The sequence below is a fragment of the Heliangelus exortis genome, chromosome 1 (genome assembly GCF_036169615.1).
Source record: "Heliangelus exortis chromosome 1, bHelExo1.hap1, whole genome shotgun sequence".
NCBI lineage: Eukaryota > Metazoa > Chordata > Aves > Apodiformes > Trochilidae > Heliangelus > Heliangelus exortis.
In genome coordinates, this window is record NC_092422.1 from 156,834,813 (window position 1) to 156,862,343 (window position 27,531).

Below are 27,531 nucleotides of genomic sequence, written 5' to 3' on the forward strand. Positions count from 1 at the left end.
TTACAGACCTCAACTAGGCAATTACTTAGGAAGGTGGCCACTGTGACCCACATGTCCCTTGCTTTACTGTTCAATGTTGATTACTCAGTTAAAACTTAAGAGAATTTGAGCATGAGGATTGAGAATTGTTGTGTGTGTCCCTGCCCTGCCAGCTGGAGTTCAGCACTTCTGCCTGGGTTCTCTGGGCTGACAGTGTGGCCAGAAAAGGAGCAGAGCTCTACTTGTTCTTCCCAGAGGTCCACTCTATGAAATTAGAAGGGCTAAAATGGAACTTAAAGAGCAGTGCCACCTAGGTAGATATACTAGATATACCACACTTAAATGAGGTAGTCTGGGGGAAAATTGATTTGTTCAATAAATTGGCAGAGAACTCGAGTTCTTCTGTGATCACACTCAAAGCAAATAGAAGGTGAGATTTGCAGGGAATTAGATGGAAAATACTGCTGAATAGATCTGCTTAATGGTTACTTCAGTTCCATTACCACTTGCCAAGTGGATCTCAGTCTTTATTTGTCCTCATGGATATCCTTCCCTGGTAAGGAAGTGGTATCTTACAGACAGACAGACAGGTAGATAGGAAACTGAAGTACAAAAGGACCAACCCACAGAGAATCTGTAGCAGAGGGTTGTGTCCTATAGAACCCTTGGACTGCCTCTTCTCAGCATTCGTACTACACTGTTGTTGACCAGTGGATGTTATGTTTGTCCTTCCATGTTTTTCCTCCTGCCACTTTGAAAGTTACAGTACAGCAAAATGGTGCCCGATACTGAATGAACAGATAAGCATTTATGCTGCTAAAAATTGTAAGTAAAGGTGATTGGGATAGAAATTCCTGTTCTCTCTGTTCCCCACACTTCCTGAGTCCCTACAGGAGCAACAGTATAATTTAATCTAGAAAAAAAAGAAAGTGTTTAAAACTTGTTGGAATAACACAGTTTTTTGTTTCCTGGCTATATGTCTCTTAATCTATGGAATTAGGTGAAGCAGGCTGTCATGGTGATAGATAATAAAACAGGAAACTAAAAATAAAAAAGTGTTAGTAATTTAGATTCTCTGATTAGAAGAGCAGTAGGAAATGCAAAGTGCTGTTCTTCTGAGATGTGGGTGAAGTGTTGATTGCTCTGTGTATATGTACAAATCAGCCATGTCTCCAGTAATTTCTTCTGGGTACCACTATAGGTGTGTATGACTACAGAAGGTGCAGGACCATTCCTGAAGGCTCATCATGCACAACCATTATAACTGTGCTGAACCTTAAAGTTCTGTGATGAATCATATAGCATTATGGGTCAAATTTTGCTCAAGGTTTCAGTTAGCAGTATTTTGGGTGTGTAGTGGGTGTCACTTCCTTGCGACTAGACTGCCTGACTCATCCCAAGGAGTAATAAGGAAGTAAAGGAACTGGGGGGGGGGGGGGGAAGCAGCCAAAGAATTCATGTTTTTTCCTAGGTTTGTAGAAATTTGTCAAGTATATTCAGAGAGAAGGGTCTTATTTTTGCTCTCCACTTAAAGGAATAGATCTCTAACCTACATCACAGCTACCACTTCACTACTAACGGACCTAAAATGAAGGGAGCAAGAAGAGGTCTGCAACTTGAAAGCAAGCATCATAATTTAAAGTATGAGACTTGCTCCTACTGCTTTCTAAATACTGGTGTCCATGTCCATGGTAACATAAACAAGCACATGATGCATGTATTCATTTGTGCTGTTATGAAGATAATTCTCCCAAATGTTGGTTGGTTGTCAGCCTTACTGGGCTCAAGTTCATTCTGCTACCAACATTTCTGTATCAAATAACCCCCTCTAAAAATCAGTCTTTACATTCAGGCCTCTTGTGGTTGTCTTACTGGCTGTTGGAGAGCATTTCTCACATCTCTGCATCCCACAGTAGCAGCAGAAATAGAAGACTACTCCTGAGAAATGTATTTTGTATTCTTTCCCTGTGCACAAATATAAATGATGTAAATTGGGGTAATTTTCATTCTCAGGAAGTAAGGAATTCAGGCACACAGGGCCACATGAGTGGGCAAGTTTCAGAGAACCAGAGAGCAAGGCACAAACTCTCAGCCCAAGCCTCTGCAGTTGCACTGAATGCAGTGCCATAAGCTTGCTATACTATTCAGGATGGTGTAATTTGGGACACGTGTTTTCAAAGAGAAGTTTAGTGCAAATTGAGGAGAGGGAAAAAAGTAGTTGAGTATACTTTTTGGCATATTAGTATGAGAGTGTGGAGGACAGTGATCTCCCTGATGCATTCTGTAGGGTTTAAGTTGGAGAAGGTTAATGGGAACAATCCTTTTTTAGGGAAGTTAGGGCTGTTATCTTTCTGTGTGTCTCTAAAAATGCCTAATTCCTTGATCATTGGATATCCCCTTGCTAAGATGATGACTAGGCATTCCATTTTGTGATCAGCTGACAGGCCACTTCATGATTAGGAATTGTTGCAGTATTTCAAGTGTGTACATTTGAAGTGGATCTCACTAAAGTTTCTCATTTTACTTGGACAGAAGAGAACGAGGAACGCACTATGATTGATCCTAACTCAAAAGAAGACCCCAAGTTCAAAGAACTGATCAAGGTAGGAGATCACTATTTTGTCCTTCTTTGATTTAAGTAGTGAGCTGGAGTAACTTACAAGCTGATTATCAAGATACAGTTGAGGAGTCCATCTTGTTGCTGAAATGTATCTGTGAAAATTGAGTTCCCCAACAAGGTAAGGTTAAAAGCAATGAGACAAACATAAGAAGGTTGAATGTCAGAGTGCTCATGGTACTTACAGAGTGAGGCTTCATTGTCCATTTATATAATTTCCATTATCACAGTGAGGATCACTGCTTACCTTGACTCTGCCTGGAGTGGGCTATTTCTGTCTATGAAAACAGGAAAGGTGCTTTGGAATGTATTAGTGAGCTTTTCAGGAGATGGGACTAGTACAGAATAAGCAAGGGCATGGCAGGGGACAAAGAGAAGACCTCTGGTGTTATAGGAAAGTTGTAACTGGGATTCTTTTTGGCCTATATTCTGTTTGGGTTTTTTCAAAAAAGGAAAGTTCTCAGTTTTCCTGTGTGCTAGGGCAGGGACCAGACTGCCCTGGATTTTTATTATCACTGGAAACACCTGCCCAAGGTGTTGATAATAGTATTCCCAGATATGATGATGTGAGGTGCAGCTTTCTGCCTCAGCAATGCTCCTGATGAAGTCTTTGATCTTTGAGGGATTAGGGCTTAGGACAACCTTTTCTATGCTGCAAGTTGTTGAAGTTAACAAAGAAAGCTTGAGTAGGGAGCAAAAGGAATTTGAACAAATGTGATTTCTTTCCAAGAGGCATTTGTGCTTGTGTTAAACCTCCCACTACACTTCTTCTTTGTTATTTTAAAATTAATTTTTAGAAATACTACTTTTAGAAACAACAACACAGCTGTAGTTGGATGAATCCGAAAACCTTGGGTAGTGTATACTGTCTCCAAATAGGGGGTGGAGCTGTGGCACATTCATTTCAGGTGTGCACCTGGCTGCACACATGTTTCACCAAATACCTCTGCAAACACTGCTCACCTGGTGCATCTTTAAAACAAACCCAGTGGTCTGCTTTTAACAAATCAGTAACCTGTTTAGGATTGCAAAACCACATCACACTGAGTTTAGTGAGGAACTCTGCTCAAATATATTTGTTATTCTGATTCACCTGGAATGCATTGTAGTTTTAAATGAAGTGAATTTGCACATTCTTTCTTTGTTATAACACAGATCCATTAATTCTCTCAGAAGGTAAAGTGGTCTTTCGTTGTTCTTTCAAAAGGTACTGTGGTTTCCTTGCTAGTGGAGCAGCAATATTATCTTAAATAATTCAGCTGAAGTCAGAGTTTTTGCAGTGAAGGAATTTGATGCACTCTGTGACGTAGGGGATTTGATATTGAGATAATAATTGCTTTTAAACTGGGAATTTTGCTGTTTAATTTGATGTGACTTGTTGAGTCTTCCTTAAATATCACAGTCTGGCAAGGTTGCGTTTTCCAGTTAACAAATCTGAAAAATTTTAGGAGGAATGAATATCAAGGGTAGAGCAGCACTTGAGAATGTATCTGAGTGCATAGAGCACCTTGCATCAGGTTCTGGTTCACTGTGCAAGTTTACACTTGCATGAAGAGAAAATGTATTACCAATTAAACTAGAGCAGCTGGTATGGGGAGCAGCATGCAACTGGAGATTGTTTCCTGGGGATCATCCTCAAAGGAGAGATGTGACCCGTAGAGTACCTACTTGAAAATTATGTAATTACTAATCATTTGAATGCCTCTCAGCAGTTTTCAGAGATTCTAAGGGAGACTTCACTAGAGAAATATTCAACACTATGTTGGTTTGAATCTGGAAGGCAGTGAGAGGTTTGAATTACGTTGGCAAAACCTATTTTATGCCACAGAATTTGGAGAATGCAAAAAAAAAAAAAAAAAAAAAAAAAAGAGGAATTTATTCCTTGTTTTCTGTTCTGCAATGGCTAATGACATTTTCCAAGAGAGCCTTAGTGCTGGATGAGAATCAACCATGCTAAGTGCTATACAGCAAGCAGCTAGCAGAAAAGACTGCCTTCTCCATCTAGCAAGAACTAGCAAGGAGTGAGGGGTTGAATAAATGGAGGTTTTTGTAGTTCAAGTGATTCTCTCTCTTTTCCCCTTCTGAGAAGAATGTTTCAACAGCAGAAATAGAGCCTCATGCCTCTTGAAATTTGGCAGTGTGACTTTGTTCCCTTGATGCCAGCCCAAATCTCTTTCAGCACCAGCATTAGACATGCCAATGGTTTGCCATCACTGATTTGGAGTATTCCTATTCTGTCAGTCACATGCAGTTGGATAAATGGATCTCTGTGCAAAGAAACAGCAGAGATATCTATTGCTGACACTGCTTCAATATCTTTTTGTCTCCACAAAATGTTGTTTTAATTTCTGCTTGCCTCATGCTGTAGGAATTATCTGCATAGTGAATTGATTGGTGCAAACTTGTGGGAGTGTTTGGAAGTGATTTTGACAGGGCTGTTGTAACTCTGGAGGGACAGACTGTATAGCATTGTGGTGACACAGAGAGACCAGCAGAAAGCCTCATGCCTCAATCTTATTAAAGCAAATATAGAGTTCATCCCCTTATTGAAGACTGCTTAGTTATGGATGCTAAAATACCTGCTTTAAGTCCTCTTGCACATATGAAAATCATCAGGGACTAGAATTATGTTTTAAAGTGCTGTTTGTTCTCATCATTGACAGCATTTTAAAAAAGCTTCACCAAAATTTGTCAAAATGAAGTCTTCATCTAAGTTTCTTCTGTGGTCAGCAGCTTTTTTTTCTTCATTTACTCTGTGTCTAATGAAACGCACTTTGGTACATAGCTCAATGGACACAAAGCTTTCTCAGGGAAAGAGAGATGAGTTATCTTTTTATTTATATATTTGTATAAATAATCTATTCACAAAGTACTTTCACGTCTAGTGCCTGAAATGTGTGAGCTTCTTTTCATTGTCCAATAATTGACAAGTGCACAACTAACTTGAAGTGTTTGAGTTACAAGTTTTATGATCAGATACAGAGGTATTCTATGATACATTGGTTTTTATTGTGTACTTCAGATCCAGGTTTCTAGTCTATGTGTTAGTGTGAATCTGTTTAAAATGGAGTTTCCATTAATATATTGGTCTGTGTCTCTAATTGTAAGGAGTGCTTGGGGGTTCTTCTAGTTCTCTTTTAACTACTGTAAAAAAAAAAACCTCAAAATCATCCCAAACCTCCCCCCCTCAAAAAAAAAACAACTACAAATCAAAGCAAGCTGATCTTGGTGTGATTTCCTTCTTGTTCATAATTGTTTCTTTGTATATTGAGTGTAAAGGTGGATGGTTCCCCCTTCTGGTTCAGTTATAGGTGAGGGATAAAAGTTTCAAAAGCTTCATTACTGGTTGTCATCCTAAACATAATTAGAGTTATCAGGCTGTAGGAATTGAGTTGGAAGCTTTGAACAGATACTTTGACATTTCTCATAAGTGGCAGATTTCCTAGAATATTCTAGTTTGTTTTGATAGGAGAATTCTGAAGGAGAGCTTGTACTAATTGAATAAAAAAAAACAGCTTGCAAGAATTTGGTCCTGTCTGAAAGTACCTTTCCTTGACAAAGACAGCAAGTCACAGTTGCAAGATGCTTTCCCCCTTTGCAAGGATTTCTGTAAGAGTGACTGATACTTCAACGACTTTTGGCCTTTAAAGCTTCATCTGAATTTCATAGGGATCCAAACACTGCTACTCTAGGTACTTCCTGAAATGAGTACATATTCTCATTTGTTCTCATTACCTGCCCTAGAAATGATCACCTTTTCCTTTGTCTAATTTTATGGCTTTTTAAAAATTCACTGTGGAGTAGAGAAAATAAAAATGAAGCTGCTGTCCTTTTCAGGATGTTTCACATGTGACCAGATTAAACCATGCTTCCTAAATTCTGTGATCTACTTTTGAAAACAAACAGCCTTGTCTTTGTTTACAGGCTGCCAATGCTTTATGCTTAGTCAACAGTTTCCAGTCCTGGATATTAATTTTTCATATTAATTTCCATGCTCAAATCTGAAGCCAGCTAAGTTTTCATAGCTTTAATCTCTTGTTTCCTAATGCTCCTAGAATTCGGGGGGAAGGGTCATTGAAATAAGGGTTTTCATTCTTTCCTGGGCTTCCTGTTTTCCCATTGTACCAGATGTGTTCATGTATTTTGTCTTGGTTTTCGTTTTATTCATTACTGTGTGGCAGGGACCGTGGGGTCCTTATGCCCTTGAACTTTGCAGATGAACTCTGAATGTGTCTCACCAGCCAGGCTGCAGAACAAAAACCACTTTGCTGCGCTGGTGAAGTTTGATGTAGAAATCCACCTTGCATGAACTAAAAAAATAAATGAGCCAGGGAATCTCATTTTTCCTTCTATATTGTTTCAGCTATCTGCTTCATGCAGAATTGAAGTTTTCAGCCCAGTGCTTAGTAATGCAACATGGCTCATTTAACCAGACATGAATTTGTCCTAGAAATGATATGATAAATGGAGGTGTCAAAACTTAAAGCACTGCTGGAAGTTTAACAACTACAAACGCTTGTGTCTGGGCATTTGACACAGTTCAGTTCAGAGATATTTTATATCAGTATGGATATGCATGGAGGACAGGGGGACTTTGTATTAAAGTTTTAAAATTGTGTTGCTAATACCAAATACTCAAGACTATAGAAGAGCATATTTCTGTGCATGTGCGACAGGTTAAGTGACATAACAAACATTTCCATGTACTTGCATGCTGGTTTGGGAGTCTCCAAGTACTGAACCAGATGAGTTTTAGGTTCATTGAAAATCATCAGCTACATGATGGGATCTTGTGGTGGCTTCATCAGCCTTTGTTTGTGTATGGAGAGGCACAGTGTTAGGGCTGACACTGGGAGAACAGACCCTGCAATTCCTCAGTCCTGTGGTGTTTCTCTTACACTCATTATTTAAAACTGTGAATGTATCCCTAGCTTAAAAGGCAATATTGAACTGCAGATCTATGAAGTGAAGATAGAGAAATGAAGGAATGGGTAGAGAAGTGTGAGACCAGAGAGATTGGAGTTAAGCATTTTTTCATACACAATCTTTCTGTCTGTGCCTTCTCTTTGCTCCCCACCAAGTACTCTGTGACTGTATCAAGATGTCTAAATTTTTAGACATGTACGTTATTGAGTATTTTCTGTCTTTGTGTGAAGGAGCAGCTATAAAGTGGAGAACTGACTTTCCATGAGCACAGTCAGAAAGTATTTCTGCTATGATGTTTTACTTCCCTGGTAGAGGTCTAAAAAGAAAATTCTGTACAGAAAGATTTTTCCAGGCTCCTAATTAAGACACAATCAGGAAATCAGGAGGTGGGACAGCAGATTTTTGGGATTTGTTTGTTGTTTTTTAGTTACAGCACTTGATAGTCTTCAAGGGCTGTTTAAAAAAAAAAAAACCAACAAAAAAACCAAAACTAAACACTTGGATGTTTTTTTCTTAAATGTTTTTCTTAAATTTCAAATTCATTTTCTCTAGCAGAGCTGAAGTTGTAGTCTGAATACTAAAGAAGTTAGAATAGTCTTTGGGATATTTGTCTTTCTGAACTATTAAAATAATAAAGTAACTATGGCCAGATCTTGTTTAAGATGAATCTCTTATGTACTTTTTTGGCAACAGTTTTTCCATGCTAAATTTTTCTGAAATGTTTAGCTAGCATGCAGTGCAAGTAATTTCTGTTTTTAATATGCTGTACCCAAAGCCACTTAGTGATTCCTGTGTACCAGTGCTCTTGGAAGTGGGATGTTGGCTTCTACATTAGAAGGTACTTATGAATATTTATTTTTGATTCATTGGTATTTTCTAGATTCTGACTTAAATACCATTCAGCACAGAACAGACAAAATAAAATACTTGTGAATGGTTTCAAATAATTCAGTATCCTAAGTCTTCCTTTACTAAAGCTTCTGTGATCTTTTGGAAATCTGGCCTCTTCCTACAGGAACTGTAGTGGGATCTGATTGTCAAAGGATAATTTCAGCTGAACTTCAGGTAATTCTGAAAGTCTGCTCTGTAAATCTAACGGAAGACTTAAATCTTCTGACTTTGATTTCTTCTGTTGTTTTTCTGTTGTTTTCTGTTTTTCTGTTTTTCTGGCTTTGGAAATCCCTTTCTGGATGATCTGGGTCAGGAAAGTGTCTTCTTGTTTTGGACTCACTTTTCTGTATGAAAATACAGAAACGTTCTGGTGAACATTTTTGAGGTGAAAGATGGTATCCCTCTTCTCATTGTCTTCCAGCTGTGTTAATCCTTTGTTAACTTGTCTAATGTCTCTCTTCAGAACTTTACCATAAATGCCCTTCTATTCCCTGAAAAACATTGTAACAGATAATAGGCAACTGGAGTTTCTCTCCAAAGGAGGTCATGGTTCCCCACCTGCAGAACGGAGCTCTGCTGTTGTATTTAGACTGCATCTTCTTGCATTTAACTCTTGCTGGCTATAAGCTTTGAGCTCATTTTAGCTTGGGGTTTTCAAAGGTTTGATGATCTATGCCAGATGACAGCTGACATGTTATGACTGTTTAAAACCTTTGCTTTAAATCTAGAGTAGAAGGACTGGGCTGGGAAAGCTTCCCTGATCCAGAGGCTGCTGAAGAGGTGTCTTGAGACACCTATAGGGTGAAATGTCAGCTATAGGGTGAAATGCTGGGAGAGCAATTATCTTGACATTTGTTTCTGTCCATTTTTTAAGTCTACATCTATCAGACTGTCTGACACAGTCAGACAGTCAGAAGCGAGATGGTTTCCAGGGCCTGTTGGAGGAAGACTGTCAGGAGACAGACTTCCCAGCTTGGCTCCTGTGACCACAGCCAAAATGAGAGGATGACCACACCTGCCAGAGTGGCACAGTCCTTTTGATCCAGGAGCCCAGGTCCCAGGGGTGGCCCATGTACCAGCAGGCTGGGCTGCTCAAGCAGAAATGTGGTTGCCAATTCATGGACCATGCAAACCATGAGGATGTTGCAAGAAGAGGGCAGGAGATGGGAGGAGGGAGAAACTGGTTGATCCTCCTGTCCAACAAACAGCATTTAGGTGGATGTTAGAGTGTGGAACAACTTGGTGGCATGTATTGGAACAGTGGTGGTAGCTGTAAGTGCACAGTGGAAGCCATCTGATAGAGGGGATGACCCAAATAGTAGATAAGTTTCTACAAGGTCACAGGGGAGCTGTGGGGCAAGAATACTGGTGACAGAGCACATTCTTGTGTACTTACATCTGTCTTCAAATGTTATCTCCCCTTTCCTGCTCTAGCTGCTCTAGAGAAGACTACTTTTGATACAAGTTGCTGATATTGGCTAGTGAACAACTTACCAGAAAATCTTTATTTTGAAAGAGAGTTCTTTAAACGAGTAATTTTTGAGATTCTGGGCAGCTTAGAGGGCAGAAATGATTTATGTACATGAGCATCAGTGTGGAGTTTTGCTTTCCGTCAACTGACTGGTTGACATATCCTCCACCTAAAATTTGCTGTTATGTTATTTTTAGAGCTGGCTTTCAGCTCTGCACATTTTCAGCATGCTTTAGAAGTACTATAGATACAGAATAGAGGTACATGAAGCATTAGTATTTTGTGTTTGGATTGTTAACTTTGTGGATGCTGAGCCTAGCAAAACTCACTTGAGGTTTGTGGAGTCAATGAACATCAGTAACCAGACTGAATTACTTAAATGTCCCTGTGACCAATTTATTCAAATGTACATGTTTCCTAGGATTGCCAAGGTAGGTGTTTTCCAGTGCAAACCTGTCTATGTTTTGTTTATTTTCTTTTGTTTCACAATCACTTGTGTGTTAAAACCACTAATCTTTTTTAGCTATCATGACTGCTGAAAAGAGCTGGAATAGGATCTAATCAGAAAGTGAATTTAAAGAATCCATAAGTTTATCTGAAGCAAATTAAAAATGCAGAATTTTTAAATGGGGCTCATTGCTTTATTTAGCTCCAGTTAATGGATTTTACATGTCTGTGGTTGGCAATATTTTTTTCCTTTTATAGAATCCACCACTTAGCAGGATTTAACATTCCATTTCTTCACACAGAATGATATTATTTTTGACAAAGTCATTTAATTTTCCAAGTTATAAATTGGAGGAAAGCACTACTAGCAACTTCAAACAGTCAAGGCTGTTTTTCCTGTAACTGTTTGGAAATTATTATCTTTGGCACCTGGAAAACTTAACTCAGTTCCTTTTCTTTTTAAAGGTTCTTTATGTTCATTCCTGTTTTGCAGGTGATTGAATGTTTTTTATAGTTACTGTAGTCTGCATATGGGGACTACTGTACGTTTTAGAATGGCTATCAGGTCCATTTGACCAAAATTTTAATTTCAGTTTTCTGTATTCTGCAATACTTTAGGATAAAATACCTTGTCATCTTGCTAATGGCAGGGATCTAGCCAGTGGATCTGTTTAGCTGTTCTTAGGAGGAATGTTCAGTCTTTCCCTTTGAAGCTCTTCTTTCTGGTGCTCCACTCATACCTATTCAGAGTAGTGATCATGGTGTGAGCATAGGACTATGGTCCTCTATGGGCAGGTCTGCTGCTCACATAAAATAGGTAAGACATGAGTTTGAGTTGTATAGAACAGGTAGACTAGCAAAGGTTATTGTTCTAGAGTTGCAGTTGCTACTTGCTTTAGAATTGGTCCAATAAGGAGACATTTTAATGAGGGAAAATAGAGGTCGCTAAAATTGCCATGCTGCAATAGCTAAATTAAAAAGCAATAGAACAAAAGCATCTCTTTGTCCTTTATTTCTCTGTAAATTTGAAATACATAAGCTTGGTTAGTCTTGCTTTGGTTTATATTGCTGGTTACTACCTGCAGTGGAAGGAATATTTCAGTGGTTTTTAGACATTTGCCTGCTTTTTTTGTACTTTCAGGTTCTAATTGACTGGATTAATGATGTGCTGGTGGAGGAGAGAATCATTGTCAAACAGCTTGAAGAGGACCTCTATGATGGGCAGGTGCTGCAAAAGCTGCTAGGTAAGTTCACACAAGAGGAGGCAGCCACAAAGACTGTAAGGGGCTCAAAGTTGTTATTTTCCAAAGCTGCAGGCAGCAGCAGGTCTGTGCAGTAACTCACTATCTCACCAGAGATAGAGTTTGTTTCACTGATCAGATAGAGTGTCAGCTTCTCCATCTGTTCTTCTCATGCTGTCTGCTGAAAGGCAAGGAAGTCAAGGTTCCTAGGTATTTGTTTTATAGACTAAGTAGAGTCTGAAATATGTGAAATATATGGCAGAAAAAAGGTGAAGAGATTGGTGTTTACAGTGGGGTAGCAAGCAGAAGCCGTGTGGTCCAAAATTTTATCTGTGTAGTTTGCTTCTGAAAGCTTTTGGGCGGAGAGCTTTTTTGAGGTCCTGATAGACTTTTAGGGGAAAAAATGAGAAGAGAATGTGTGGCAGTAGGCACATACACATAATGTGCACTTGTGTGCAAATGGTTCATGAAAGGATATACTCAGCTAAGAAACTGTGATTTTGCAGCCCTGTTACATCTTAGCACTATGTGTGTTCATGCAAGAAGCACAATGGAGAAAGCCTTCTGATGGTGCAGTGATTTATGGAGATGCTTTTAGCAAAGAAAGAGCCTTGGAGCATCAAGTGCTGTTGTAAATCCACACTGTTTCCACTAGCAGATTTTCAGACTGTTCTCAGTTTACTTATGATGTGTTTTCAAGAGTGGGCTGGGATGTGGGATGTATGTGTCAGAGTGGGACAAGAGGACCTCATAGAGCTAATTCCACTGGTGTTAAAGGATGCTGCTTACTGAACTTTCTGGACCTGACCCTTAAATAACAGGTCTGCAGCATTTTGATGATTGCTCACAAGCTTTTAAAATTGGTTCACAACCAATTTTAACCTTTGTGTGCAATTAAAACTCCTCAAAAATAACTTGAGGAATAAAACAAGAATACTTTTGACACTGATTGGTTGAATTACAGCTGGGAGCCTCCAGACATGGTGGGGAGTGGGAATGTTGAGTTACTTTTAGCTGGGGAGTATTTGTATGAATACTTAATATACAGACACTACTGTTTCATCAGATAATAGTGTATTTCACTGTAGCCACATGTCATTAGGTACCACTGCTTTCTCTGTACACCTTGGTTCCAGCCTCAGGCCTGCAGACATGTAGAAAGGGCTTGGGTGTATATAAACACATTTCCCCCTTCCTGGGAGCATTCAAGGTCATAGGGCTTGATGGTCTCAGAAGGCATAATTTGCTTAAGCTTAAATTTGTACTTTCAGATAGCCTGTAATAAAGCTTGTCAAGTTTAAGTAAGTGGCTACACAATGTTTTCTTTTTTGGTGCTAAATTAATTTATTAGAAAAATCCATTAAACTTTTGCAGAGTCTGTGTATAGTGAAGACTGTATTGTGCCAAATGATTTTCGGCAGGTACAGGAGGTACAATAGATGTTAGTAATAACTTAGTGCCTGAAAGTTGTTATATGTATTTTGACACCTGGTGGATGAACATGTTCTTCTAGACCTTACCAGTTTTCTATTTCAGGTTTTATAGGGATTGACACACACTTTGACGAAATCTTTGCTTTCAGGTATTTTGTTTTCTGAGGAAAATCGTTCTCTTGGAAAATTCCGAACAGAGTCCAGCTCTGCCCACTGCTCTGTACTCATTATTTTACCCAGGCCCTTGTTAAATCTGATTTTTTTCTGTTCTTTTTGTTGCTCTGTTTTTTTCAAATGCAGAAAAATTGGCTGACCGTAAACTGAACGTGGCAGAAGTGACACAATCTGAAATTGGTCAGAAACAGAAGTTGCAGACAGTCCTGGAAGCTGTCCACGATTTGCTCCGACCCCATGGCTGGGCAATCAAGTGGAACGTTGACTGTAAGGGCTCTGTTGTGCTTTCTGTCTCAGCTTCACAGGCAAGGAGGGTATGATAGTCAGTAGGTTGATCATATTGTCTGTGATTCAATGTGATTTCTAGAATTATTTGTGTAGAGGGTGTAACTACATCCATACAAGGATTCTAACTGGTACCTTCTTATGTGGACTTTAAGGACAGACACATGGCTATGAAATTATTGAAGTGATTTGTTCCTTTAAGGATATGCTTTCATTAGGAAGTTATTTGTTAGCTTCCTGAATTTGAGTCCCTGCAGATATAAAAAATGTTAGTCATTCCAATTCTAGAGGGTGGTCCAACCCTTCAGGCCACCCCTGTGACAGTAAAACGATCCTACATCCTGCTGGAGGATGCAGCTTCTGACAGGCCAGGCAGAAAGTGCCCTCTGAGCATGGCCTGTTAAAAACTGAATGTAAGAATGGAATTTGAGAAGTCCCTTCACCTAGATAGTGAGCGGGAATCATCTCTTGCAGCCAGGAAAGCTTGTGTTAACACCTTGGAAGTCTGCTAAAAGCATAATTCCCCAGTACAGTGGCAGGGGAGAGACTGAGTCTGCCTGTCTTCACAGACTAGAGGGAGCTGGAGTGTTTGGATTCATATGTTAGGCACCTGTAAAATTATATCGTAGGTCTTGTTGATTCAGGTAAAAGAGGAAGAAGGATAAAAACAAAAGAGACTGTTCACCAAAGACATTTTTCACTGCCTTTTTCCTAGAGCTGTTTGTTCAAAATACAACCTCAGTATTTTTTTATTTGCTTCATTTTTCTTGTTCCCTGCAGCAATCCATGGCAAGAATCTGATTTCCATTCTTCACCTTCTGGTAGCTTTGGCAATGCATTTCAGGGCTCCCATTCGACTGCCTGAACATGTGTCTGTACAAGTGGTAGTTGTACGGGTGAGTATGAACTCCTAAGAGAAATTGATCAGAACAATCACTGTTTTTTACTGATTTTGTAGTACTGGGCTGCTCCCATCCATTGCTCCTCAATCTCTTTTAATTTTGAAAATTCTTGTCCCAGTTGTTTTGTGAGTCATAGTCCTGGGAGTGCACTTTTGGTGTGCTTAAATGTGATCCTGAGAGCTTAATGTCTTTTTGGGACCACCATTTGCAACTGCAATATCAAGCTAAAAACATGTGATTGATGGGATTTTGTATAAATGGAGGTTGTGTCTGTAATTTGTGTGGGGTTTTTTTTTTGTTTGGTTTTTTGTTTGGTTTTTTTGTTTGGTTTTGCAGGGAAGCTATTGAAACACAAACAGCACAGAAAGGAGTTTCAGCAGGTAGAACATAGAATCTCCCCAGTCTGGGAAGCATGTTACTGATGTTGGTTTTCCCCAATGACTTACTTTGCAGACTTAGACATGTTGTTTTCCTTGGCATGCTAATAGAATTTTATCATTTCTTTCACAGCCTAGTGTTTTTGTTAGCTGTCCTTAGATATGGAGAAGAGATCTGACCCGAGGAACTCTGACTTCTTCCCTCCAGCCCCAGATACTGCTCTAGTTCTCTATCTCCTCTTGGTATAGACCATTTCCTTTCAGCCTACAAAGACTCTGCTTTCATACGTACTGTTGGGTTTTATCTCACCTTCTATCCCAACCCAAGCAGTACAGTCTGTAGCATGTGAACCCAGTTTTCTTGAACTGCTGCTGAAACACCAGGCAGAGCTGTTCCAGCTGCCTCTCTGATGGTGCTGTGACTGTTTGCTGCTTGCTCAGTGCTGTTGGTGCAGTGCAGGCTCAGCTGCTGGCAGCAGGCTGTGGAAGGGCTTTCTGTACCTGCCGTTCACTGTTAGAGCTGTCAGGCAGTATCAGGTTTACTTGCAAGACTAAAGAAGATAAAATGATCTCTGACTCTGTTTTGCAAATGTGAATCCCCTTACAAGATGCAGTTGGATGGGGGTTGATCAGGCAAGCCTCATTTTGCTTTATGTTTACATAATGGCATTTTCCAGGCTGCCTGCCTGAATGTTCTATAGGTGCGGGATGTGATGGAAATGTGTAAGTGATGGATACTCCCTGGTTCACAATAAATGTATGCATTATCTTTAAGAGATGATTTTGAACTGTTTTCAGGCTGCTATAGTTCTTTCAAAAATGTTGAATTAGGCATAAATGTACATGAAAATAAATACAAGATTAATTTATTTTTAAATTTCCTTTTATTGTCTTGGAAAGGTAAGGAGGAAAATGTAAATACAAGGTTTTCAACAGTCCTCTGATACCCTGGTGCTAGAAATCTTCTGATGGCCAGTACAGTGAGGAGTCTTCTGTACTGATAAGCCAGGTAAAAAATACCCATCAGTTAAAGAGGTAAAGCTTCCCTTTACTTGTCTTTACTTCCACATACAGGACCTTCCACCTCTGTAGCAGAGGGAAGTCTGTGGAGAACTGACTGAAAGCATCTGGTTTTCTGAAGTCACTTTATCTTGAGAGTAGACAAAGCTGAGCTGAAGACAGGATGAAATAAAGACCAACTTAATCTAGGTAAAGAAAGAGATAAAGAGCAACTCCTCTGTCTGCAGGGGAGTGTCTGAAGCTGTCAGAGCAAAGGTACACTGAGAGTTAATTTAAGCTTGAGAGGCTGCAGGCTCTTGCTCTTGAACCTAGAGCCTGGAGTCCTGGAGATGGTTATGGCAGCTGCTGGCTCTGAGCCTACCTCAGCTGTCCCCATGCAAGAGAAGGCTTGTTTCAGCCCCCCTATCCTACTGCTAGGAGAAGCTTGCAACTCTTCAGCTTTGTTTATTTACATGGAAAGCAAGGCACACTATAAACAGAAACATATTTCTTCTGCAACAATAATTTTTGCCTGATAGCTTGGTAAATTCAATTTTTGTAGTTCAGCATCCATAATCTAGTCTAAAAATACACGCTGATTCAGTAACAGATCTCTTTAAATGGGGATTATTTAGCCTTTGTTATACTAATGACAAGCAGAAGAATGGTAATGAGGTTAATATTGTTCCTAATCCAAGTAAGAAAACTATTATTAAGAAGATCATTATTATAATAATTATCAATTTAGTGTTAAATGATCTCTTATAACAAACTTCAGTGATGATTAGGGTTCTGTCAAACTAGATCACAATTAAAATGCCTGCTCCAAGAGATTTTAATTTAGGTGTCTCTACTTGCTTAAATATGCATTTAAGGGGATTAATCAACAGTTTAAGTGACTTCTTTGTAAGCTTTGCAGAAGTGACCCTGTAGCAAGAAAACCTTATAAGATGTTGTGGGAGTATTATTCAAGAACACACCCGTACTGAAATTTTAAAAAATAGTGAGTCTCACTTTCATGGGTGACTTTGGCACTCAGGATTATCATTATCAGCTTTGTTGAGCTGTCCTTGCACCATGCAGATGCATGAGGTGCTTCTTGCCCTGGAGGGGTGTCCTTACACTATGAAAATAAGAGAGTCATACTGGTTTAGCAAGTTACTGCTTAGCCAAGTTGTATGCATCTCCATAGCCCATCCCAGAGCAATGCAGAATACCTTGTTAGCTCATGTAAGTCTTGTGGGCTTTGTCTTTTCTGTAATTTTTAGGATCCTTCTACATAAAATGAGATAGTATTATGACAGCAGTGTACTTCATGGAATGCATTTATCAACATCTCCACAGTCTGGTTGTGATTCTTCCCCTCCCTTAAATTCTTTCCTTGTTGTAGCATCTTGAGGTGACAGACAGATTTTTTTCTAAGGTGCTGTATTTTTTTTAATTTAAAATAGTTAATTTAGATTCTGAGGAAGATCTGTGGCTAGATCTGTAGGCCAATACACTCTTTTTGCTCCTGCACTGTATAGTTCACTCAGAAACCCACAGGCTTTTTGGAGAGGACTTTCTGCTTTACCTCCCTTGGCAGGAAGAACCTTTGCCTGTCTATTTGTCTGTCGATATTACCTAGAATGACTACAAGACTAACCTAGCAGAAAGCCTTTTGTTTATATTATTTAATACCTCACGGTGCCCCCCTCAAGAGTGGAATTCTTGAAACCTAGTTACTTTCAAATCTTTTTAACATCAACCTCCTGAATTGGTTTTCTTGGTGGCTTTTGTGTGAAATAAAAAAAATTGTAACCATGGCAATATATGTCCAAATTATATATCAAATGTCCTAGCAGAGTAAGGATTTGGGTGGATCTTCTAGTTAAGATCCTGATGAGAGCTATTCTAAGTGCTAAGCTGAGTTGAAGATGATACATGTGCTAATACTGGTATCACTCAACATGTGCCTGTCATTCCAGGCCTCCTCACTGAGGGCAGGGAGGAGAGAAACTTTGTGGTTTCATTGCATTCTTCCAGCAAGAAATTAAAATCCCAAGAATTCCAGCTGATTCTCCTGCTTGATATGTGAAACGTAATCTCACATGATGAAGAGATACCTTAACTGAGGAAAACAAAAATGTTCTTAGAAGTAAGACTAAAAATTGGTCTTCAGGCTCACTGTGTTGGTTATTTTTACAGGGCTCAGGAACTGCCATTGTGTGCACTTAGCTTTCCTCAGCCTCAATTTAAAAATTTCACCCTGTCTTATCTTGGTGCTGCTGGGAGGTCTGAGGTATTTTTACAGTAATTCCCTCGTAGTCTGAGTAGCAGACTGAAAGGTCAGAGGCAAGGCAGGATGAAGAATAAATATCTGGTGGCAGCGGTGTAAGGAATTATTGTTTTATCAAAGAATGACATTTGCTTTTGGATTGCAAGGCCAAGGGACTTAGGCTTGCTGTGTGAGCAGCATGCTCAGCTGCCTTGGAGGGGAGTAGGTAGAAACGCTGCCATTTTCACCTATATGGGAGTCAGTGTTGGCATCCATTCCTCTTTCTTATCAGGTGTTTAAAGGCATTATTCACTACTCATTACTTACTGAGCTTTTGTTCACAGCTTGTAGGTCTTCTCCCTGAGGTATGTGGTGTCTGGAAGGTCCAGAAACCTGTGCTAATAAAGCAGAGATGTGGTGGGATGGAATAAAGACAATAATGTGTTACATGCAAAAAAACATTCCCCTGTCAGATGCTTTCCTCATCCGTGCTGTCATCCTGGCTTGTTTCGCCAAAGCTGCTGGCGCTGTTCCCGTAGCTCCCTCGGGGGAGCAGGATGAGATGTTTGGTGATAGGGAAGTGAGGGGCTGTGAAGACATGGCCAGCTGGCAGCTCCAGCACAGGGCCCAGCTCAGGCACCGAGCTGTAACAGTGCTGGGAGACCATGGCTCCCACCATGCTCTCAGCCAGGCTCCCTGGGGGATGGCTTGAGAAAGCAGTGCTGCCTTCATTCCTTGAGTAGGGAATGGAAGGGCAGGAGTTCTCACTGCTTTTTAGATCTCGGTTTTTGTTTCTTAGCTTGCTCCTGGGGAAGGATGTGTTTCTTTCTCATCAGAGCTGTTCTTGGTTTAGGTTCAGCTGGTGAAAAATACTGAAAAGGTGTATGTTTATGGAGCTCATGCCTGGGGGGATGGTTTCCCTGCTTACTTGATCATTAGCATCACCGTGAGTTATTCTGACAGACCTGGTTCCAAGATGGCTGCTGAGATCTGAGATTTTTGTGTCAGCTTTTTTAGCATAGAAACGGGAAGAAATAAATTTCTCTGTTCAGGCGTAAGGCAATATCCCAATGTTTTGGAAGGGACCCACAGAGAGATATTAAGAAAGACTTGAGTAAAGCACTTCCAGCTTCTGAAAGACATGTGCTATGTGCTGTGCCTCCAAAACTCTGGAGAGGCTCAGAAGCATTTGACCCCACCTGTGTCAGGGGGCTGTGTCTTAAACAGAGCCAAGGATGCTGATATAAAACTGTTTTGAAACTGAGCCTCACTGCATGCCAACTCTCTGTTGGGTAGGAGACTTCTTATTCATGCAGAAAATTATCCCAAGGAGACAAAACCCGGGAACAGAGAAATACTATTCGTTCTGAAATCACTAGTTGGACATTTTATGCTCCTTGCGTTTCCTTGGTTGCTGGTGGCCCCAGTGACATGCTTGTTCTAGGAGAGCTGCCCTCATACCCAGAGAGCTTTGCTGGCACTCTGGAGCCCTGGCCTGGGGGCAGCTGTCTGAGTTATTTCAGCCCCAGACCTCTCTGGAGAGCTAGGCTGCTGATTGTGTCAAATTGTTGGTTGACACCATGACATGAACAAATGCCTTTAGGGAATTTAGGACAGGGCTCACAAACTCTGTTTAAGTTGTGTTCCAGGCATGATGTTTACTCTGGTCTCAGGAGGAGAATTGTTAGCAAGTTTGTTGGCTGAAAATCCCTATATATAAATATGTGTATGCACACACATTTCCCAAATGTCCATTTGACTGTCAGGCTGATAAATGCCACTGTTCTGGGAATGAGCCCTTCTGTGTCAGTATTTTCACCTCTACCTATACAAAATGTAGCGAGGATGCTTTATCCTATTTTCTCCTCAGGAATTTTGAAAGATGCTGAATGCTGCAGAGCTGAGTTTCTCCTTTATTAATGCTGTCTCAGTTTCTAACTCCATCTTCCTTTCCAGAAGCGTGAAGGCCTCCTTCAGACCACTCATGTTACAGAGGAGCTGACAACTACAACAGAGTAAGCACAAAGCACTTCAGCTTCTGAGTGTGTCTGTGGCGCATGATGTGAGACCATTAGCAAAGATGAAAGAGCAACTTAATCCTCACCCCTTAAAATCTGCTAAACTAATAAAGTCCCTTGATGTGGTGTTTTTTTGACTGTATAGAAATAACTTGGTCTCTGGAAATACGTTACAAAGGAGAAGGGTGTCTTCTTGGCATTCCTGTATTACAGAAGCTTTTAATCGGATAGTTCACTGAAAGTGACCTATGTGGGCCCTTTTTGCCCCCTTGCCTCCTGGAGATAGCAATACATGCCCTGTGCTGTTACCTCTCTCAAGTGAAGGGCCCATGTAGATATTTTGGGGAGGAATTAGTTTGACAAAAGGCAATTCTCTCAAAACTGAAGTGATACCCTATTTAAATTGTAAGGAGAGAAGATCTCTGGGCTAGAGCTCAGCAATAATAAATAAATCTCTTCTTTCTCCAGTTTTCCCAACAGAATACTTTGCTTTATATTTTTATAGTCTTTTTTATAAGGAGAAGGCTAGACATGCACTTTGGCTGCAAATAAAAGCTGAGGTTTTCCTTTTCATGGCCTGAAGGCAACTCTTCTAAGAGGGACTTAGATGAGCCCTCCTTCAATTTATCAGTGTGTTGGCTCACTGTAGAGTTGGCTCAGCTTCCTCTAACTGAAGATAAATGAAGTACCATGTGGCTAGCTCAGTGGGGATGATCTTTCAGATGGAAACACTCAAAAATGAGATCATAACATCTTTGTGTGGACATTAAAGATCTCAAAGTGTTTTTTTGTAGGATCAGAGCTCAGCCTCAGGTTTGTGGGCCAAAATTCCTCCCCTCTCTCCTGTGCCCTTGAACAATGTAGTTAGCTTGTCTTCCCCTTCAGATGTGGTTTGCAGTGGTAATCTGCAGAGTGGGGTTTAGACATTTTTTAGCAAGAAACATGTTTACAGATTTGCATGAGTGTTTATACATGTATTTTATAAAGTTATTTAATATTACATGATATTAAGAGGTTTAGTGTTTAATGTGTTGCATACCCAGAGATAAGTATAGCTATGGAAAATGCAGTGATCAGCAGAATCCAGCATGCATTGAGTACTTTCAAATTCCTCTGTGCAAATCAGGGCCTGATTTTCAGCTGATAAACATCTGCATGTCTGGTGAGCTCACTGGCTGTGCATATAATTTATATGTGGCAGTTGTATTTACATAATATCCAGATCTGATGTATGTTTTCTTTCTTCAGAGAAAACAGATTAAAGGGTGATAGATAGCCTTACTCCTGAGCTCTGTGGGATAACATCTGCTGACTGTACTTGTGGAAACTATATGCAGTAGTACATTTGTTCCTTCACTCTTCTTCATAAAAATAGTTATGCATAAGAAATCCCAATTAAGTGCAAAGTATGCATTTCCATTCATTTCAATTGTATTACCCTGACATCACTGGTGCTCTGCTGAGGACATTCCTTGCAGCACTGTTGGGTCTGGTCTGCCCTCAGCATCGTGCAGGAAAAGGCCCTTTAAGTCCATGGTTTTACTTTTCAAAGTGATTGTTCATGAACTAACCCAATCTTTTTGAATGCTCTGACTTGCAGGATGATGATGGGAAGATTTGGTAAGTAGCAAAGTTGACTCTGAAGTATTTCATTTATATCAGGCATAGAAATCTTGTCTGGTTTCCTTCAGTAGATCAAGACAATGAATTGAACAATTCCATAGGTTTGGAATATACTGCAGGGGCAAGTTTCTTTTACTCCACACAGATGTGAAGCATAGTGGGTAGAACCAGATCATCCAGTGTAGTGTTTATGCTCTTCAGACAGGTCTCCATCGATTTGTTTTCATTTTTAAGTAATGAATAGCAGAAATGCTGCACAGATCAATATTTCCTTATACTGTTGTTAGGGCTTTCACATAAAAATCCTTGCAGATCTCAACAATAAGTTACTCCTTCTTCATAATGCAACCATTTAATTTCTGTATAAATAAATAAATAAATGGAAATTACTGAAGTAAAGGTGTATAGTATGAGGTCTAAGAAAGCTCTGATTATCTGTCTGCTTTCAGTGACCAGTCAGCCCTACGTCCTTTATATGGAGTATTTTATCTCCTCCATGTTCACTAGAATTTGAAGCTTAGACCTTACCAACCGTAGACCTGGTATTGTAAACAAAAACCCTTTTTTTTTTTTTGGTGGCATTAAGTCACTACTTTTCACCAAAGAGATGTGGGCTCCTGTAATGGACTGTGTGCAACATGACCATTTCCTCTACTGCAGAATATTTTCATTAATAATTAATAAGGAACTCTGAAAATAAATAATATTGGGGGGCTGTAGGGGCTAAATAACTTTATCTTCAGATACCAAAGGAATTTGGTTAATATATGTCTATTTATTTAACAATAGAAAACTACTAAAATGTGTAATTTGAACTAGGAAAAAACTTTGTTAAAAACTATGCTGCAAATTTTAACAGCTTGAAACTCGCACACTTTTCCAGCATTTTTAAGTATTTGGGTTTGTTTGGGATTTTTTTAATGCAATTGGAATTGATTAGATTTTAAATTTTTTCTTGGTTTTCATGATGATGACAGTGTTCATCAAAAAAACTCTGTCTGGACAATTTCAGTCAGTCCAAAGCTTCCTCTATGTGAAATGTTGCACTACTTTAGTTGATCTTGTAGATTTTGGATTAGATACGCTTACAAAGTGATCTGAAGCTCTAAAGATAACTTAAATCTTCATGCTGCATGTAAGCTTTGTTTTTCATACACTGCTGAATCAGATTACACTTGTGCTCAGTTTTAAGCGCTACTGAAGCCTGGACACTATGAATAATTCTAAATGAATCACATGAATATCTGATTTTGACACTGAGCAGTGGATGCAACAATAGCTACCACGTAGCTGCAGTGCACCAATACCAGGTGATGTTTCAGTGGCTCACTGTTTAAGTTAGAATTAGAGCATAAGCAAAATTTGTGTTTCATTTTAATTTTTTTTCCGCCTACATATTTTGTGTACCAGTTACAAACTGTAGAAAAGAGAAATCAGTGAATCATACATTGCTTTTCCTTCTCAAAATTTCCAGGGGAGCTCTCTCTGGGCTTTAGACACCAAATTATGGTGGTTACTTTTAGCTCAAGCCTATGTTACCTCATTGTCTAAGAACTCTAAGCTTGGGTCACATAACTTGCTTCCCACACTTGGATGTTGAAGGGATATTGATTTTATTTTTCTTTCCCCCCCTCTATAATCAGAGCGTGATGCCTTCGACACACTGTTTGATCATGCACCAGACAAACTCAGCGTAGTCAAAAAGGTAAAAAGTAAAATCAAAATTTTATTAGTATATATTTATTATTTACTATCTCAAGAAAGATCTTGTAAATTGCAAAGGAGGATACTGGAATAGTGAAAAGGATGTTTATCCCCCAAAGATCACTGTTTCAATGTCAGGTCTTTGGTCAGGCTTGACTCATTGCTCTGTTGTATTGGCCAGGGCTTTTCTAGGTACCTCTGCTAAATTCAGTCCAAATTATCCAGCAGCCAGAGTCATGCAGGTGTCTTCTTTCAGCCTCAGTCTCCCAAGGAAGCACTTGGTGTTTGATTTTCATCTCATTCCTATTCTGAAAGTGCTCTTCCACAACTGAAAGATATTTTCCACAGTATCCTCAAATGTATTTCACCCATAAATAAATTTGCTAAATATAAAGATTTTTATAGAAGAGTCGCTCTTGTCCCCAGGGCTCTTCTTCTTAACACTAATTTACATGGTCCTTTGGCCTGTCCTCCAAGGCTGAGCATCACCAAAAATCACACCTTTCTAGACATATTCTTGACATGGCTCCTTGTGCTAGGCAGAGTGGATGAATAAAGTAGTTGTTGGTCTCCCCCAGCTCTTTTTAGTTTTGGAGAACGTATAAGGTAGTGACTTCATGTGGTTCCAGTGTGGCTTTTCCAGTGTGGCTGTTCAGCTATTTGTTAGAGCAGTAGTATGCAAAGATGTGTAATCTGTCCCTTTGCTCTGTATGAAACAGAGGATGTATGCATTTAAAATGATGCTTTGAAATTGATAGAGAATTAATTTAACTCTATCCGTGCAATTAAAGTGTTTACACCAAACTCTCTGTCCCTTTTGGAGGTGTTATGAGCAGGCTGACAGATCTCCGTGCTTGATGATACATGCATCAGCATGTACCTGATTCATAGTAAAAAGATCTTGCAAGTCTGCTTCCTGCAGGAACAGAAATTTGGGTTATAAAACAAATCTAATTTGCTAATTGGCATGCACACATCACTCCACCAGAGGTGTGTGCCAAATAGTGCACTGTCTTCTCTTGGGAGTCTTAGCTGCTCATGCCTTGCTCCCAGGTAGTGGAAATTCTCCAAGAACCTGCAGAGATAAGTGTGGACAGTAAACACACCTACTGCTTGCTTCATCTTCACAAAGAATGTACAAAAGAATCAATGCCATTGCAGCTTTTTCCTACAAATGCTGAAGTGGGCTTTATGTACTAGGAAAAATAAAAAGTGATCTGTATGTAATAGCACCATCTGGTGACTTCTGGCATATGGTACAATAAAAATGACTGAGCTGTTTTCAGTTTTTTGTACTTATTGATGGAAAAGCTAATAGCACATGTGCATCTTTATTAAGCTGAAAAGAATGCCTTGAAATTTATGTTCATATAGATACTGACTGTAGACTCTAATGTCACTTACTCTGCTGTATTTTTTTTTACAGTCTCTGATCACCTTTGTGAACAAACACTTGAATAAACTGAATTTGGAAGTAACGGAGTTAGAAACCCAGGTAGAAGACTTTGTCTTTTTGTATGTAATCTAGCTGTGTAAATTACAAATTTAGGCCCTTGCTCCATAAAACCTTGTTATGCAACTGTTTATGTTTGGGCATATTAATCTATAGGATCAGGGCTCTGTCTTTTAAGTAGCAGTGATGTTAACTGATGCTTGCTGCCTTTACTCATGTTTACATGTATTGCTGCTGATTTTTGTATTATAAGGTGGAATTGTTGGAAATTGAATAGGGCCATATTAATGACTGTAGAATATAATATAATTCCAGGGCAGTTTTTCTCTCTCATCAAAGTAGAGTGCTACAAAGCAGTTGCTATAGCTATGGGTGGATGGTGGGTTGTGTCTTTTCTAGCTGTGAGGGTTCCTCCTGAACTGGTGTAAGCTCTTCAGAGCTGGCTGCCCAGGGCTCTTGGGAAGAGTGTGGACTGCAGCATGCAGTATGTCACAGAAATATCATCATGAGCTCTGATCTCTAGCTCAGAATTAGGTACTAAAAATGCTTGGAAACCTCAAGGGAGTGTGAATTTCATTGTCAGTGGGATACTTCATGCTTTATGGAAAATAAGCAATTTTCAGGCACAGGGTTGTCTATGCAGAAGAAGATACTCTTTCCAGAGTTCACTGAACTGTGGAGAGATGGTTGTCTTGTCCTGGGAAAAAAAAAAAAAAAAAAAAAAAGGAAAAGAAAAAGAAGATGGCATGTAGAAAATTATACCAGGAGTATGGATAATTGGTTTGAGTCTGGCTCAGTTTAATACCAGTAATTCAGTGCTATTTTATATAGCTTTGCTGAGATAAATGGGTGACTGGATCTGTTCTGTCAGAAGAAATCATTGCTTAATGCCTTGAAAATACCCAGCAATTTATTTTTTAAAAGGTTAGAGGATGTCACAAAGGACATACCAGGCTTACAAATGGGAAGTCTGTTACAAATATGTAACATTATCCACTTTAGCCAGTAAATAGTCTAAGTAGTCATCCTGTCTGTAAGGAATACTGGATAGTATTGCTGAAGGTATTTAGCAATTATTGAGTATTGACAGAAACTATAAACAATCTATTTTTACTTGAAAAAAATTCTTTTGTGAAGCTAAACTTCTTACCTGTGACAGAGGAGACCTAATTTCAAGTTCTGAATAAGGGCAGAGATTTGAATGTGCAGCACACATGACATAAGAGGACTTGTGGTTGAAGTCACCAGGTGCTGTAGAATTAGGACTGGGAGTATATAATGTGCAAAGATTTTTCAGTGTCTTTTTTTTTTTTTAATCAAAAAAGCTATATTAAATACTGTAGTTAATTTAGCAAGATTCCTCAAGCAAATAAAATGAATGTGAGGAAAAGCAGGAACAGCCATACATATCCTAACCTCACCCCATGGAATTCAGCATTCTAGTAAATAGGTAATTGGCTGGAGAGGACAATCTTGTTTTCAGTCCTTGTCTATTCAGACTTAAAACTCTGCACAACTAAGAAGTACAAATTGTACTTTCAGGTAAATTGCCTTTAATTTCTTCTGCTTAAAGCTATTTAATGCATGAAAGTAGTTTAAATAGTTGTTCACACATGATCTTGCATGGGATGGGTTAACGCTACAGCAATAGCTGATGGTCTTCCTTATTTTGCTCAGGAAATGAGACTAAGGGAAATAGTGCTACCAGATGTAGGCAGAAAGCCTTGTATCCTGTGGGGTTTTTTTCTTTTCTTTAAAGACTGTCAAGAAAGCATCTATGTCAACAGACTGATTAGAAAAGACTGATATAGCTTGCTCAGCTGCTCTGGTGATTGCAAAGGTAGAGATGAATCCAAGGAGCAGATGAAGCAAAGCCCTAAATACTTGTCAAACTTGCTATCAGTTCTTGGGTATGCCTGAAGGAAGCAGTCTGTGGGTCCTCAACAGTCTTACACTTTTATGTTAGCAAAGAAGAGTGGTATAAATCAAAGTACATAATTTGTTTCTTTGTTCTGCTTGTTTATGAATGCTTCTTTGAAAACAGATGTTTTTACCTAAGAATGTCATCAGTATTTCTACTTAGTTTGCAGATGGTGTTTACTTGGTTTTACTCATGGGTCTCCTTGAAGACTATTTTGTTCCACTTCACAACTTCTACTTAACACCTGAAAGTTTTGATCAAAAGGTGGGTAGAAAATCCAAGTTATAGTCTCTTTGCTTTGTTGCCACATTATATTTTCCAGTTATTATGTCCTTTCTCTTTTTGCCCAATATATTAGAACCCAATAATCTCTTCAGGAGGTGTAGCAAAGATGCACTGGCTATGACACTTGATAGTGAATACTACTAAATATTCCTTGTGAAATGAATGGGTATATTCCCCACAGTTAAGAGGGAAAAGTGTTCTGTTACTAGCATCAAACAGCACATAAAGCTCATTAATATCTTGAATGAGTGAAGCAGTAATAAGTGCTTTCTATTGTATAGGACTTTGCATAATTAAAGCAATTTATTAAATTGTAGTACTGCCTGAAGTATTTTGTTGCACATATTGTGCCAGACAGCAGAGATGATATTTGGCCTTGCCTATTATATACCATGTAAATAGGCAGGGAAGACAAAAAGTGAGAAATGGGAAGCTCAGCTTTAGCTTCATCCTGTACATTGAAACTGACGTGAAAGTATAACTTCTTCCTGAGCTCATGGAATATCATCCCTAAAAGCTGCCCTCTCA

The 27,531-nt window shown here is 39.3% G+C and overlaps 1 protein-coding gene across 3 annotated transcripts in view; it reads left to right on the forward strand.

Annotated features, from left to right (window-relative positions):
• PARVB (parvin beta) overlaps window positions 1-27,531 on the forward strand; it is a 61,135-nt gene that overhangs the window by 24,380 nt on the left and 9,224 nt on the right. For all 3 annotated transcript variants that reach the window (XM_071733271.1, XM_071733273.1, XM_071733272.1), the window contains exons 3-11: window positions 2,512-2,582; window positions 11,473-11,575; window positions 13,306-13,446; window positions 14,245-14,360; window positions 19,956-20,014; window positions 21,618-21,637; window positions 23,284-23,345; window positions 24,771-24,839; window positions 26,881-26,982. In XM_071733271.1, coding sequence (XP_071589372.1) covers window positions 2,512-2,582; window positions 11,473-11,575; window positions 13,306-13,446; window positions 14,245-14,360; window positions 19,956-20,014; window positions 21,618-21,637; window positions 23,284-23,345; window positions 24,771-24,839; window positions 26,881-26,982 — 743 coding nt within the window. The remainder of the gene's footprint in view (window positions 1-2,511; window positions 2,583-11,472; window positions 11,576-13,305; window positions 13,447-14,244; window positions 14,361-19,955; window positions 20,015-21,617; window positions 21,638-23,283; window positions 23,346-24,770; window positions 24,840-26,880; window positions 26,983-27,531) is intronic.